Consider the following 16612-nt stretch of genomic DNA (forward strand, 5'->3'; position numbering starts at 1 on the left):
GGGGGGAGAGAGGGGGAGAGAGACAGAAAGGGGGGAGAGAGACAGAAAGGGGGGAGAGAGGGGGAGAGAGACAGAAAGGGGGAGAGAGGGGGAGAGAGACAGAAAGGGGGAGAGAGACAGAAAGGGGGAGAGAGGGGGAGAGAGACAGAAAGGGGGAGAGAGGGGGAGAGAGACAGAAAGGGGGAGAGAGAATATGAGAGAGACAGAAAGGAGGGGGAGAGAGACAGAAAGGGGGGAGAGAGGGGGAGAGAGACAGAAAGGGGGGAGAGAGGGGGAGAGAGACAGAAAGGGGGGAGAGAGACAGAAAGGGGGGAGAGAGACAGAAAGGGGGGAGAGAGGGGGAGAGAGAGGGGGGAGAGAGGGGGAGAGAGAGGGGGGAGAGAGACAGAGAAGGGGGAGAGAGACAGAGAGGGGGAGAGAGACAGAGAGGGGGAGAGAGACAGAGAGGGGGGAGAGAGACAGAGAGGGGGGAGAGAGACAGAGAGGGGGAGTGAGACAGAAAGGGGGGAGAGGGGGAGTGAGACAGAAAGGGGGAGAGATGGGGAGTGAGACAGAAAGGGGGAGAGAGGGAGAGAGAAAGGGGGAGAGAGAGAGAGAAAGGGGGAGAGAGGGAGAGAGAAAGGGGGAGAGAGGGAGAGAGAAAGGGAGAGAGAGGGAGAGAGAAAGGGAGAGAGAGGGAGAGAGAAAGGGAGAGAGAGGGAGAGAGAAAGGGAGAGAGAGACAGAAAGGGAGAGAGAAAGGGGGAGAGAGGGAGAGAGACAGAAAGGGGGAGAGGGGGAGAGAGACAGAAAGGGGGAGAGGGGGAAGAGAGACAGAAAGGTGGGAGAGGGGGAAGAGAGACAGAAAGGGGGGAGAGGGGGAAGAGAGACAGAAAGGGGGGAGAGGGGGAAGAGAGACAGAAAGGGGGGAGAGGGGGAAGAGAGACAGAAAGGGGGGAGAGGGGGAAGAGAGACAGAAAGGGGGGAGAGGGGGAAGAGAGACAGAAAGGGGGGAGAGGGGGAAGAGAGACAGAAAGGGGGGAGAGGGGGAAGAGAGACAGAAAGGGGGGAGAGGGGGAAGAGAGACAGAAAGGGGGGAGAGGGGGAAGAGAGACAGAAAGGGGGGAGAGGGGGAAGAGAGACAGAAAGGGGGGAGAGGGGGAAGAGAGACAGAAAGGGGGGAGAGGGGGAAGAGAAACAGAAAGGGGGAGAGGGGGAAGAGAGACAGAAAGGGGGGAGAGGGGGAAGAGAGACAGAAAGGGGGGAGAGGGGGAAGAGAGACAGAAAGGGGGGAGAGGGGGAAGAGAGACAGAAAGGGGGGAGAGGGGGAAGAGAGACAGAAAGGGGGGAGAGGGGGGAGATAGAAAGGGGGGAGAGGGGGAAGAGAGACAGAAAGGGGAGAGAGGGGGAAGAGAGACAGAAAGGGGAGAGAGGGGGAAGAGAGACAGAAAGGGGAGAGAAGGGGAAGAGATACAGAAGGGGGGGAGAGGGGGAAGAGAGACAGAAAGGGGGGAGAGGGGGAAGAGAGACAGAAAGGGGGGAGAGGGGGAAGAGAGACAGAAAGGGGGGAGAGGGGGAAGAGAGACAGAAAGGGGGGAGAGGGGGAAGAGAGACAGAAAGGGGGGAGAGGGGGAAGAGAGACAGAAAGGGGGGAGAGGGGGAAGAGAGACAGAAAGGGGGGAGAGGGGGAAGAGAGACAGAAAGGGGGGAGAGGGGGAAGAGAGACAGAAAGGGGGGAGAGGGGGAAGAGAGACAGAAAGAGGGGAGAGGGGGAAGAGAGACAGAAAGGGGGAGAGGGGGAAGAGAGACAGAAAGGGGGAGATGGGGAAGAGAGACAGAAAGGGGAGAGGGGGAAGAGAGACAGAAAGTGGGAGAGGGGGAAGAGAGACAGAAAGGGGAGAGGGGGAAGAGAGACAGAAAGGGGGAGAGGGGGAAGAGAGACAGAAAGGGGGAGAGGGGGAAGAGAGACAGAAAGGGGGAGAGGGGGAAGAGAGACAGAAAGGGGGAGAGGGGGAAGAGAGACAGAAAGGGGAGAGGGGGAAGAGAGACAGAAAGTGGGAGAGGGGGAGGAGAGACAGAAAGGGGGAGAGGGGGAGGAGAGACAGAAAGGGGGAGAGGGGGAGAGAGACAGAAAGGGGGAGAGGGGGAGAGAGACAGAAAGAGGGAGAGGGGGAGAGAGACAGAAAGGAGGATAGGGGGGAGAGAGACAGAAAGGAGGATAGGGGGGAGAGAGACAGAAAGGAGGATAGGGGGGAGAGAGACAGAAAGGGGGAGAGGGGGAGAGACCAATGTAGTCACTGGTAGCAATACTAAAGGAGAATTGGAGGTTGGTCATTTGGAGCTCCGCTGTTTTGTATTCTGAATGAACACTAGGGAATACATTTACTAAAGCTCCTAAGAAGGAAAAGTGGAGATGTTGACTATAGCAACCAATCAGATTCTAGCTATCATTTATCTAGTACTTTTTATAAAATGATAGCTAGAATCTGATTGAGTGCAACACCTCCACATTTCCTTTTTAGAAGCTTTAGTAAATCTAGGAGTACATAACGTGTACACAGACAGTTTTGCATGCCATCTTATAGGCCATACATATGGGAAAACTATGCATAAATGAGGCAGAGGCGACGTTCGGAAAGAGAAGTGTAGACTGATATGGGAAGTTGTTAAGAGTGACAAGCAAAGCAAAATGAGTAGGAAAAACAAACAGAGAGACTATGTAAGATATAAAAGAGACAGAGTGACAATACAACTGGAGACATAAGAAGCCAGAGGAAGCAGGGAATCAGTAGAGAGAATTCTGCTGCTTCCAGGAGGCCAGAGGCTGCACTTAGAGCACTCACAAGAGACATGTGATGGAGAGTTCTGTTATTTAACATTTTCTCTTGCCCATCCTGTTTCTCTCATTACATTCTGTCCATAGTATTGTCACCTGCCCAAACAATATCTATGACTGCCAATGGGGAGGCTCTGTGCACAATATATGTTTGGCTATGGGGGGAGTTCTGTGCACAATATATGACAGGCAATGGGGGGAGGCTCTGTGTATAATAAAGGACTGGCAATAGAAGTGTGTCTGTGCACAATATATGTTTGCCAATGGGGATATATCTGTGTGCAAAATAGGTCTATTATCAATGTGTAATGTATGTATGGTATTTGGGGTAGTGCATTATCTCCGTGATGTGGTGTCCCCTCTGCACACATTATAGAATGAATCCTCATATTCCTAGCCTAGGAATACAGCTTTAATTCACCCTAGGTATACAGTTATATGCCCAGGCTGAGAAAATGGTAATTTACTTATTAATGTGTGGGACCGATGTGAGTAATTAACCATCCTCTGTAAAGCACTGCACTATAAATATATGTATATGATCCAATGCCGATTGGACAATGGTAGATGAATGTGCCTTGTTTACTCCTTCACTTTTAACAAGCTGGCAAGATACTTTGGAGGGAGTGTTTGTACACCACAAAACATTAATCTGAAGCAGTCATTGCATTTTACAAATGAAAAAAATATAAATTATTAATATAAATTTGACATTAATCAGATAGTTTGCCAGTTTCTCTTTGTAAATTGGAAATCAGATTAGTACACTTCAGTGCTAAGGCTCAGCACTATCAATGCAAGTGCTGACCACTAGATGGCAGAGTAATTCAGGGAATATTTTTTTGTGTAGCTACAAATTATCCCAAATAAGCTGAAGTATTAAATTCACACTGTTTCCATGCAGTAGGGGGTGTTTTTCAATGAGAAATCAAGCTGCATTATTTTGTCTCAAAGTGATACAGGTTTTCAAAACCGCTGCTTAGCAGGCGAGAAAAACTAACAGCCCAGAGTCCCTAAGTCTGCTTTTGTTTGTATTTGCATAACACCACATATCCTTTGCTATTTCCACTCTAATTAGATCATTAGATGGGGAAATGCAAATGATGAACCTACGTGATCTTAGGAGCACAGGAGTAGCAGAATACTGCATATCTGTGTAGTGAAAGGAGCCAGCTATAGTCACTGAGCAAACCCTTCTAATACAACAAAATGTAGACATTCTTTAAAAAGGAATTTTCAGCAGCTTAAACACTATTTTTTTTTTCTTACAAATACATAATTTTCAGTGACTGTTACAATATTGTACAGGTAAATAAACTGGCGTTTGCTATATGTTCAAGAAATGACACTTATTATTAGCACCACATGCGGAGGTTATAGAGGACCAGATATCCCAATACAAAAAGGATTAGCTGTCTTCGAAGGCTTGCGCTGCCCTTATGTATTGAACCCTGGCCTGAATTAATAAAACATCAACACACAAATGTGAGAGTATAAATCGGAGGAAAGCAGTATATATTAGTTACTGTATATACTGACATTTTTATTCAACCTAAGAGACCAGTGAGAAACTAATGCATACTCCCCAACTTTCCCGATTTTAAAAAACATTTGCAAATAAAATAATTGATAGGTTGTTGTGACAAGAAAGGGAACACCAAGCAGTTTACCTTCTGTACCATCTATGAAAAGGTTTAGCTGTAATTCCTCATCAATGATCATGACAATCACTGTTTGACCATTCTGGGCCTGATTCATTAAGGATCTTAAATTAAGAAGTTTCTTATTTTAGTCTCCTGGACAAAACCATGTTGCAATGCAAGGGGTGCAAATTAGTATTCTGTATTGCACATAAGTTAAATACTGACTGTTTGTTCATGTAGCACACAAATATCAACTTTAAATTTCAGTGTACAAATAAGCTATCAAGTATTTGTGAGCTTTAACTTATGTGCAAAACAGAAAACTAATTTGCACCCCTTGCAATGTAACATGGTTTTGTCCAGGAGACTTAAATAAGAAACTTCTTAATTTAAGATCCTTAATGAATCAGGCCCTCTGACATTATCATCACTAGCCTGTAGAAAAACCTTACCTGTGCTTCCTTCATGTAACGTTGTGGACGCCTCGTGCCTTCTACCTTTCTCTTCAGGGAAGGATGTAGATGGCTCCGTAGCAGAGTCCAATAAAAGCTGATTTTCACAGACGCTCATTTCTGAGAATATTGCAGGAAGCTCGCAACTTTCAAAATCTGTACCAACAGTGTCCTGAGTAGACAAGGAGAAAGCTCCCTCTAATACTGAGGGGGAGCCCGGTGGGGACAATGATGAAAGCGAGGATAAGGAGGAGAGGGAAGTCACAGATTTGGGAGGTTTGGTTTCCTGTGGTTCCTCTTGTGCAGTGGGTAAGTTAGTATACTCGGCCCTGCCATGGCAATGGACTACCTCGTTTTCATGGATAGTAGTAATGGGGCCGGATGGAATGTAACCACCCTTCTCTTGTAGCAGAAAGTCCAGCTTATACTGATAGTCCAGGTCTGATGCAGGGTCTCCTTGATTGTAATAAAGGTCAGTAGAGCTCAGAGAATTGAGAGAACCTCGACTAGATGTGTTCAAGGACCCTCGGCTGGATGCTAAGGAGCCAAGGCTGCTTCCCGATGAAACGGACAATGTGCTGGCCGAGAGGCTGTAATTTCAACACAAGAGGACATCGTTAATTAAGCCACAAATATGGACGAAAATGTAAAAAAAAAAAAAAAAAAGACACAAAAATCTGGAGGTCTAAAGCATTCTGTGATTCGGTCAGGAAACTAATGGGTTAAATAAATGGCATTGTGTGATTAGTCGAATGTGCTGTAACCTGTAGCAGCCAATCAGACATTAGCTTAGAGCACTTAGACTAATAAAAGGAAATTGTCTAAATCAGTTACTAAGGGATGCAGCACGTTGTTCCACTTACAGCACTTACTCAATAAAACTGGAGGTTACTTCCCTGAAAACAGACTTCAGCCATCAAGGGGCTCTATAAAACGCAGCATAATGTCCATTTTACATTAGTTTTCTATATAAATATAGGTGCAGCAAGAAGCCGCACAACTCCTCTGTCAATAACTTTTCCTTAAAGCAAACGGGAATAGCAGCGGTGAGCTACAGCAATTGTTTTTTGTAGAATAAAGATAACTGCCGATCCTCACTGCTGACAAGAAGCACACCCAAGCTAGTAATAAATAACACTCATTTTCTGTGCACAAGAATATAACAAAGGGGATATGGTCAGGCTTTGGTTAATGCCATTATTTTCAAGCTGAAACCAGATGTACTTTTAAATGTGTGATATTTTAGCATTATGCCTGATCTGACAAGCAAGCACCGCAGTCTTCTTTACTCTGTATGAAGCCGTATTTCACTGGATGAGCCTAGTCAGTGTCTTCTTTTAACTGGATGCTCAAAACTTATGTCTGGAAAAACAATAAAATAACGAGCACATATCTATCCTCATATAGATTGCTATTTATGTTTTGTTTCAGGTTTCTGCTCATCGGGCAATCATTCCTTTATTCATTAAATTATATTTGCACACGCTCACACAATTCAAACACACAAGGTGTCACTAACTAAACATTTGTTAATGATAAAACTACAAAATTAAAAATTTTTAAACAATTTCACATAATATTCCAGTGCATTTCTTTTTATAACAAAATGAACTGTTACTGTTTCATGTGTTCTGTACTAAAAATATATATAGACATTTATATGTGTGGAATTTCTGCATCTCGATGAGCTGATCTAAATTTGTGAATATTGATATTCAAATAGATACTTCTCACTTTTGTTAGTTTTAATTCATGCCTCAATTCATTTTATTTTCAATTGAGGATTATGAGTTAAAAAATGACATCTCCATTAGGTAACAATTACATTAAATTATGGAGGTATTTGTTAGTAGAAGGTCACCTGTGCTACTACAAAAAAAAAGTTAATCCGCTATATCACATTAACATATTAAAAGTATATTACCCGTCCACAATAAACTATGTCCATCCTGTTAGGCTGGTTTGGCATGCAGTATGTAACCAGCACTTACTCCCGCATTCGGGGGCGGGTAAAGGAAGCATGCAGCTATGGAGAGACGCTTCCGTAACACCACCACTCCCGTTAAAAGGCACAAGCAGAAGTGGTTAAATCAACTGGTTCTATACACAAAGCTGTTGGTATGCTTCTACTACCATTAAAATAGAGATGCTCACTGGCCCCCGTGAACTGGTTTTGGTTTTGGATCTGGATTAGCTTCGTGTTTTGGTTTTGTTTTTTTTAGGAAAAATCCTAAAATATGCTAAATTTTATACATACTTTTGAACTTTTTTGTTCCTACATTACTATTAACCTCAATAACACTAATTTCAAGTCATTTGCAGTCAATTTAGACCACCTCACAGGTCACAATATTATTTTCATACTTTCAGCGACCTGGCTGGATGGTAAGCGACAGAGCAATGACACAAACACACGGCAGTTCCTAGCACATCTAGGACACATTGGCACACAGCAGTGGCAGAAAAGAAAATGGGGCTCCGCCCTCCCTCCCGCCCACCTTTATTTTGGATCTTAAAAAGGAATCCAAAACTCGCGAGATCCGACGATGTAACGATAACGCTTTGCCTTGTTTTCAATTCTGAGGGCGCGTGACTGTACCGAGCCCAAGCATCTCTAATTAAAAACACTAGTGAAAACATGCTTTGTGTCACCTCTGGGTAACTGGCCTTAGCCTTCATTCATTGCAAACAGCACTTCTCAGTTATGAATCATTTGACATATTTTTGAATAGTAAGAATTCAAGTGTATTTTAGCTATGACACACACTGTAAAATTAAAATATTGCCCCAACTGAATACTGCTGTAAGGAACACTTAGCAAGATAAAACGCTTCTTATTGACAAGGCTCTGGTGATTATTCAGACTATAATGAAGATGTTTGTCAAACCTAATTAGCTCTCCAAACATTATCAATTTGTTTATTTTGCTTTATACATGAAGAAGCCCACAGAATGGATCATTATTACTCTATTAGTGCAAAAATTATCATTAAAATAAATAGTTTTATTCAGAATCACATCTAGGTACTGTTCATAAAAGCTTGTCTTGCATACAACATGCAAATATAAAGTGCCATTGTATAGAACTGTTCACAACATTATATTTAGGCTGTAATTCATGAGGAACATAATTTGTGTGTGTACAAGTCTATTCAATAACACAGACGGAAGCTTCTTAGAGCCTCAAACAGAAAATATAGAGGACAAGATTTTGCAAAATGACAATTCTAAACATCGTAAGTCCTTCCCTGGGTGAACTTTAAATGGACAATCATTAAAGGGCAGAAACAGCAAGTCAATCAGGTGTGAAAAATACACGTTTATATCATTATGAAGCTGCTGCCACTTATTTTTATTGATCCATTTCAGGGATTGCAGACTCATGGCCAACACAATGCCGTATATTGTACAGTTAAATGCCACCAATTAAATCTTTTCTCCAATGCAGAATCATTGTCATTTACACAAAAAGCAATTATGGCAGAACATTTCACAGTGTATCTCAAATCCAGCCCCCTCTTCTGCACATTCACATATCTGCACTTTGCAATATAGCGAAATAAATGTGCATTAAAGGAGACCACACAAGCTACCGTAGCAGAATTGCAGCAGACTTGTGCTTTCACAAAACGGGAAGAATCAGAACATGTGTCTATAACAGACTGGAATTCTAGATCTATAAATCAGGTTAAAATGACTGCTCTTATTCAATATTTCTGTAGTAAATATAGTAATGAGGCATTCAAAATGTGGAGTCATTTTCTTTAACATATTCAATCTATTGCAAGAACAGAAATACTTGTTCATTGACTGTGAACTCCAGCACATCACCATGAAATCAAACACTTAAATACATTTCTGACCACCTGTTTGACCGATAGACATACAAACGTCAACTGTGTAATAAGAAATGCTCTTAGACACTGAAGGACAATTCACCGATAAAACTAATGTCACAGTTTGGTAAAGTGACTGGTATTTCAGAGTATATATTTTGCAGTCAATTGCCTGCAGGTCCTGAACCTACCTTTTCAGTTCTGAATGCAAGTAAGTAGCCAGTTTGGTGGTTTCTTCCAGCTTCTTCACCAGCTCTTTCTTTTTTTCTTGAAGTTTCAACCTGCATGAAAAACAAAGCCCCCAATTAGTCAGTTTTATGGCATTGTAACATTCCATTCCAAGCCAGAGAGAGGAGAATGGATGCACTACTGGTGGTAGGAACACAGCGGAGTCAGGAGGACTACATACCTCTCGGCAAGTGCTTGGCTGGGAGTGCTCTTCACAGACAGCAGGTCCATTTCCAGCCGCCTCCTCTCTGCTTCTAGCTGCTCCATCTCGCCCTGAGTGCGTTTTCGTGTAGTTACAAACTGGAGTTCCTTCAGAAGTTCCTCTTTCTCATTAATTAACAGAAGCTTCTCTTTCTCTATATCCAATGCCCCAGGCCAGGCCTCGCTGTCCAACTTTGCTAGTTCTATCTTTAAGTTGGCCATACTGCAAAGGCAGGAGAAGACCAAATCAATTGAAATCACGTACACTCACCCCAGACATTGCTTGATGATGGTTTGGATAACGGTATATTAAACTGTCTGCATCTGAGCTAGAAATGTTTTGCCCACAGTTCAAATGCTATATGATTATCTAGACGTACTGCTGGGCGTAAACTGCCTTGCACTTCAAGACATTCCAAAAACGTGTTATTAAGTAACGGAAAATCAATTCAAGATGTATTTAACATCACTGAATGCAGATTGATAAAAAGAAAAATACAAAACACACACACACAAAGACACACACAATAACCTGCTACATATTGTTACAGATCTTGGTTAAAAAGAAAAAAAAAACACATACATACAACAATTAAGCAAAGTATCATTATAGAGTGCTCAAACAATCAAAGGAAGATTTTGGGACAGAGAACTTAAACCAGTGAAATGATAGATAGGTAATTTGTGCCTGTCATGCAAACACCTTTAGAATTACTTAGAAAAGTCAGGAAGAAAGAAAAACCGGAAGAAAAGAAAGCCCTGCATTTATATAGAACAATTATTTACAGCTTTGATTCATGTTTATAAATAACCAAGTTTATAACATTCAATAAAAGGGATAAACCCATGGTACTGTAATTTTTATTAATTACATCACTACATTGTAGGCTACTGATCAGATATGTGCGACACAAATTGATTGCAGTGATTATAAACCTGTTAACGCAGTAAACACCATACGCCTTGCAGATGGCTAGAGTATTACTAGATATTTATAACATCTGTTCTCCCACCTAAGTTCTGCTGTTATTTACTTTGATAAGTGGAAACCACTGCACACTTCTAACAGTGAATGCGATTTTTCCCTATTTGTAAAGTTCTTCATGTACGGTTTTTATCAGTTGACATTTTCTGTGTTTTCTATTCCTGGGGGCAACTTTTGTGGTTACTTTTCTGTTGTGTTTAATATAATCCTGTGCAGTACTAGACAAAAAGCATTCATTTGTTTCCAGTGCTTAAACCATAATGCAAATTTAAGAGCACCCGTCATCTAACAGAGGAGGAAGTCATTTTGTGGGCTGAGCCAATATTCAGTCTGTCAATTTAGTGTCTCACGCCTCAGAGATTACACCAATTCCTGACCATTGAGACTAACTACTGGTTGGCTCCACTGTGGGAACGAGCCAGGTACACTCCACTGTAAAAAGTCATATTGGTATACGGTGCAAATAAGACAAATGTGCTGTAACTCATAGCAACCAATTGCTGTGTTTTTTTTTATTTTGTGCTACATAATTATTATAAATAATAAAACTAATTATATGCATCTTGATATTTTTAACAAGTAACTAATTTCATAAGATATATATTTTTGAGAGGTTTGCACCATCAGTTACTATCTTGTCTTAATTAGTTTTTTAGTAAAATCAAGTTAGTTTAAATAAAAGCCTTGTAAAGGCTCAAAATGAGCATTAATGCCATTGGCCAAGGGAACTATTCAAAGTTGCAGGCGTTCTATACGGAGGAATGCAGAATGTACCTCTTGTCATTGGACGCGGTCAACTCAATAGCATGGAATCAAGGCTGTTGGATAAGAGGCATACTATTTTATGCATGCCCCAATACAGAGGATAACAATGCCTTCATAAGGAACACCAACCAAACCTACCAAGCCTCATGGCCGTATGACGCTACAGACTGCTATATGAAGGTAGTAAAGCCTATTTACACTATGCAATAGGACATGAATTTTGCACCAGCTCAGAACTGGTGGAGATCGGCTTTATTTTATACTTGGATGTATTTTTACCAGTCTACTGCACTTTGCTGGAAAAACAAATACCTAGATTTACAAAAAACAAACAAGCTAAGCAAACAAAAAAACTCTTCAAACACACAACAGTAGCACATATAAACATATAAAGGTATGTATCCTAGCTTTCATAACTTAAGCCATAAATAAACAGTGTTTTAGGCACACTAGTAGTATGTGGATAGAGGAGAGTGGGCTTGCATGTTGAGGTGCGCTGGGGGGTCCATTTGGGCACACCAATGTATAAACAAGGCCTTTGTGGCACATTACAGTTATCGTTAAATTGGTATAACATCCCTAAAGTTATTTAGTCCTGACTCTCTATTATTTTCTGCTTTGCAAGTAGAGTTTAAAGTAATCAAAGATTGGAAAGTGTGATCTGTTTCTGTTACTCACATAACTGCACCCTCATGGAATTCTATGAACTGTGTGACTAGTACAGAGGTTAACAGAGTTCAACATAAAATGACCATCAGAACAGCAGCACACCTTCTGAAGCAACCACAGAATTCAGAGGATCATCTATCATAATCTGCAGCTTACTATGGACTTCAGCAAGAACCCACTGCTTTCTGGACTGTTCTGGTACTTTTTGCTATACATTCTATTAATCTAATGTTGTGTATGGGTGCAGAATACACCGGACCACAGCAATCATATACTTGCTTTTATCATTTAGCTTGAACTAGACAGATGAGGGCTAATTGCGGATTAGCTGCTGTGTTTTGGTGAAAATTTAGCATCTATGAGTATTGTTAGTAAATGAGTCCTATTACCAAAGATTCCTCTGCTTTACATCACCTGCTTCCCCACCGCTTGTATCTGCACTTGAGGATTTTTCTCCTAAAATTGGGGAAAGATCTGCCTGTACCAGAACTGTATATTTTGTTTCCTCCAATAATTTCTTGTACAGTTTCCTAAATTCGATCATTTTTTGTTACCTTTAGATTGTAAGTTCATATATGCAAAGACACCTATATATTTTGCCCTAATGTTTGCTTACTCTTTACCTCATATTGTATAGTGTTTTGTTTGCACCTTATAAATATTGGATAATTACAACAATAATAGAAACATACATAGATCAAACAATAACATTATTTTCATAAGTAGCCACTAGAGGTCCCCAAATACCCAGCTTTTCTCTAACATAATCCACATCCCAGGCTATGATCACAGTACCTTCTTTTAGCCTCCTCATACTGCAGGCTCAGTCTGACCTTTTCTGCCAGGTTTGATCTGCTTCTAATTCCAATCTGAAGGGGAAGATAAAGCCAATTAAGTAAATACATACACACCCACATAATGAATAAACATGTACATGAATATAAATTTGTCAATGTAAATTATGAAATATACACAAAAATTAAACTTCCCATATGGATATTAAAATGTGCAGTGGAGCTTTCTGCGAATGGAATTGGTCATCATACTACCTTTAGATTCATTACAGCAATTCATTCTGCTCTATATTGTCTTTTCCCATTTCTCATAAGATGAAAAATGGGTAATGTGATGGGGAGGGGGTATGTGTGTGTGAAGCATGTGAAAGAGTGGGTATGTATGTAAAAAGCATGTGGGCAGAGTGAGCATGTGTGTACAGGGCCGCAGAGAGGGGGGGGGAAGCGGGTACTAATCATCCGGGCCCAGGCCCGCCAGGGGGCCCGGCCCGGGCCTTCACTTTGTGTGTATGAGTGTATGTGTCATGTGTGTATACAAATACTCACATGATCGCAATGCCGGCGTCCCTCTTCCCCTCTCTGCAATTGCAATGAATGTCGGGCGTGACGTCACTTACGCCCGACATTCAGTGAAGAGCCGAGCACAGAAGACGACAGAAAACAGAAGAGAGAAGAAAAGAAAATAAAGATGAAAGAAAGCAATACAGAGGTAAGTGAAAGAGGGGAAACGCAGAGAGGCACAGGGGGATAACGAAAAGAGGGACAAAGACAGCATGGCACAAGGGGATTATGAAAGGAGGGGGCAAAGGCAACATGGCACAGGGGGTTGATGAAAGGATGGGGCAAAGGCAGCATGGCACAGGGGGTTGAAGAAAGGGGGGGCAAAGGCAGTATGGCACAGGGGGATGAAGAAAAGGGCAAAGGCAGCATGGCACAGGGGGATGAAGAAAGGGGCAAAGGTAGCAGGAGGGCACAGTGCGATCATAAGGGGGCATAGCGTGGTGATGATGAAGGGGCACAGTAATGTGTGTGATGGCACAAGGAGCTTTTGGCAATGTAGTGTGTGTGAGGTAGATGGTGGCTAATTAATAGTTGCTATTTTGTTTTCGGGGTAATGGGAATACTATTATTTTAATGTTGGGGCTCCAGGAAGGCCTAATTATTAATCATGGGTGCTATTGATTTAACGGCGGGGCTGGATGTAATTTTCTAAATGTAGCCATTTTTTCCGAAATAGTGTTCCCCAACATTCCAGGACCCAGACAAGCCGCAACTAAAGAAACCTGTGGCCACTTAGGGTGAAAGTGAGAAGAACAGGTAGGAGAGAGCAGGAGAGTGTATGAAATGTGATTCTAGTGGGACAATGTCAATTTTTGGCGAGTGTTCTGAGCAATGTAAGGTACAGGCCAAGACTGTGAACTCTCTGTGTACACACTGCATTCTTTCTGTACTACACTGTGGTGATAGATAGGTTAAAAGTCAAGAGTGCTTGGACATATGTCACGCTCCGGTGAAATCAGGGCCTAGCGCTTTTCCCCCACCAGCCATGCCCCAATGATGCATAACCACGCCCCCAATTGTACGACCACACCAAACAGCGACTTTGGGCAGCCGTGGAGCGCCGGCACAAAATTTTTCAACATGCGCACCTATAAGGGGGCCCCATGAAGTTGTTGTACCGGGGCCCTGAATTCCTCTTGGCAGCCCTGTGTGTGTATAAAAGCTGCTTGGCAGAGGGGTATGTGCATGTAAAAGATGGGGGCAGGGTGGGTATGTGTGTGTAAAGCATGTGGTCAGAGGTGGCATATGTGAGTAATAATGCTGGGCACTGGGGGCATATGTGAGTAAAGCATGTAGGCATTTCTGTAATGACAGTGCTACAGGGCTCCTTCCCTAGAATTAGGGAGCCCTGTAGCACCAAATGATTGTATCCTCCAAAGAGGATATATTAAATTATTCCTCACCTTCAGCTTTTCACCTCCTAGGCATGCCCCCAATGACGCACAGCCACATCCCCAATGTTATGGCCACACCCCTTTGGCGGTGCGCGGCGGCACATGCGTTTCTCTTCTAGTCGACTATAGTGGGGCCCCCATGAAGTTGCTGTACCAGGGCCCAAAATTTCTCTTGGTGGCCCTGGCTTTTCCACATATTGCTTTGTGCATTACGTAATAAGAAAAAAACAGGGTTCCCCCACATCTGATTTCATCTGGTGTAGACCATTTTTCTGGTGTTCTAGGCTCTCTCCTGAGCAGCCTTCTGCCATCCCACACAAGAATAGAGCTGTAATGTATTGAAGAAGCAGTCCAGGGAGCAATCACTCTAGCTCGACAGCTCGATTGGCTTCCAAGTTGAGCTGTGTGACTGTGCCTTGCTCTCTACCAGGGTGGCTTCCTCTGCAAATTATAGCTCTACTACTGTTTAACCTGGAGGAAGCCTGTTCGGGAGCAGGCAAAGTACACCAAATAAAATTCTCTTTCAGGTGAATGCAGATCAGGAGGAACATTTTCTTTTTTTTTTTTTTTTTTTGCTTACTACATAATGCAGGAAAAAAAAAAGGCCCTGGCGTAGGGCACTAGAAATACAGCTTCAAATACATAAAAAGCTGAACAAAATAGTGCACAATGCATGATGTTCTGAAGGAAAGAGCTGCTTCTGCCTCTCAATGCTTTGCCTTTGTTCTCACATATTACACAGCAGTGCACAAAACATTTCCAATAGTTGCAAGTGTTTTGTAAGTGGGCCTATATTGAACAGCACATTCCACAATGTATTTTGCTTGTGTTTGGTTTATTTAATCATGACTAACACTTAGATAGTAACAAACTCATAATAATCAAACCTTACTGTACAAGAGATACTGCATTCAATAACCCCGATTGATGCATGCCAGGTGTCATTATAATTAAACCACTAGATGGCACTGTTCTATAACTAGATAATACTTAATTTCAATGCAACAGATTTATGAACATGATCGATTCTAAGAAGTGTATATAAGTGTATATAAGCAGACACAAACATTACCTGCAATATATGTAAAAACAAAGCCAAAATAAAACCTAAACAGGATATAATTTGTATTTACTTGTAATAACTGAATCAATAATATATAGATTCAGAGTATGCTAAAAAAATATATATATTCTGAGAGGTGTGTCGGTTTTCTGTGGTACATCGATGCTGGTAATTTGGTCTTTTAGAGAATATCTTTCTACAATAATAATAAAAAATAATAAATGGATTTCATCGCGAACGTTGACCAAATGGTTGTGGTCCCCACACACAATCCCTATTTTTCCTTTCCTAACTTATACTATCGCAATGCTTTTTTCCCAGCCCACAAAATATTCTACTGTACTGTATATTGTAGCAAATAGTTACATAATATGATGCAAAAAGTAGAAAATAGCCATGGATAAATGATAGAGCACAGCACAAGTGAGTTATTAGTTTATTTGGTGCAGGTGTATTCTTGCATCCAAGTGATCGTGTATGAATTTATGAAAGAAAAAAAATATCTTTACAAATAACTGTTTAAATGGGGGCTGGTGAGGAGACAAAATCTTGCGGATATAATTCAACTACAAAAGGTAATACAACAATTGGTATTCTTGCTGTCCAAACTGACATAGAGCACAGCTGTTTTCACAACCAAAACATGATTAAAGCAAACAAACATATCTGTAAAGCAAAACAATTACTGTCTAAGGCTGCAAACCTCTGACAACAGCAATAAGAAACACAGAAGTTTCATTCACATAACTGGCTGGGATATATGATGGAATTAGCACATACAAAGCTGTGGTAGGGAAGAGTCCTTGACAAATAGATTACTTCAATTATTAGTTTATTTAATCCATGAATTATATTTGTAGGAGAAACACCTGGCTAAACAACTAGATCTAAAATCTGCTAATTTTGCGTATCACTAAACAGTACACTGTTAGCATAAAACACTGAGCAAAAACAGTCAAATTAAAGCCTTCCTGAAATCAGAGTGAAAACCTCTAAATATAATGAGTGCCTGGCTTGCCAGGAAGGATGAATAAAGTAAATAAAACAGGCGATTAAACAAAAAAATACATTGCAGCGTAAGATTAGCAGGATGCTTGACCTGCATTTGACTGGCATTTTCAATGAACATTTTAAAACACTAATAAAAAGGTAAGAAAATAAGCAATGTGCAATAGCAGAGCCAGGCAAAGTCGAGAGATTTCTAAAA

At 41.6% G+C, this 16612-nt stretch overlaps 1 protein-coding gene across 1 annotated transcript in view; it reads right to left on the reverse strand.

Annotated features, from left to right (window-relative positions):
- The window catches only part of WWC2 (WW and C2 domain containing 2), a 166518-nt gene that overhangs the window by 40804 nt on the left and 109102 nt on the right, over nucleotides 1-16612 (reverse strand). The window contains exons 8-11 of the mRNA XM_075197254.1: nucleotides 12389-12462; nucleotides 9155-9397; nucleotides 8937-9026; nucleotides 4910-5499 (exon numbers count right to left, since the gene is read on the reverse strand). Coding sequence (XP_075053355.1) covers nucleotides 4910-5499; nucleotides 8937-9026; nucleotides 9155-9397; nucleotides 12389-12462 — 997 coding nt within the window. The remainder of the gene's footprint in view (nucleotides 1-4909; nucleotides 5500-8936; nucleotides 9027-9154; nucleotides 9398-12388; nucleotides 12463-16612) is intronic.

The sequence above is a fragment of the Mixophyes fleayi genome, chromosome 1 (genome assembly GCF_038048845.1).
Source record: "Mixophyes fleayi isolate aMixFle1 chromosome 1, aMixFle1.hap1, whole genome shotgun sequence".
NCBI lineage: Eukaryota > Metazoa > Chordata > Amphibia > Anura > Limnodynastidae > Mixophyes > Mixophyes fleayi.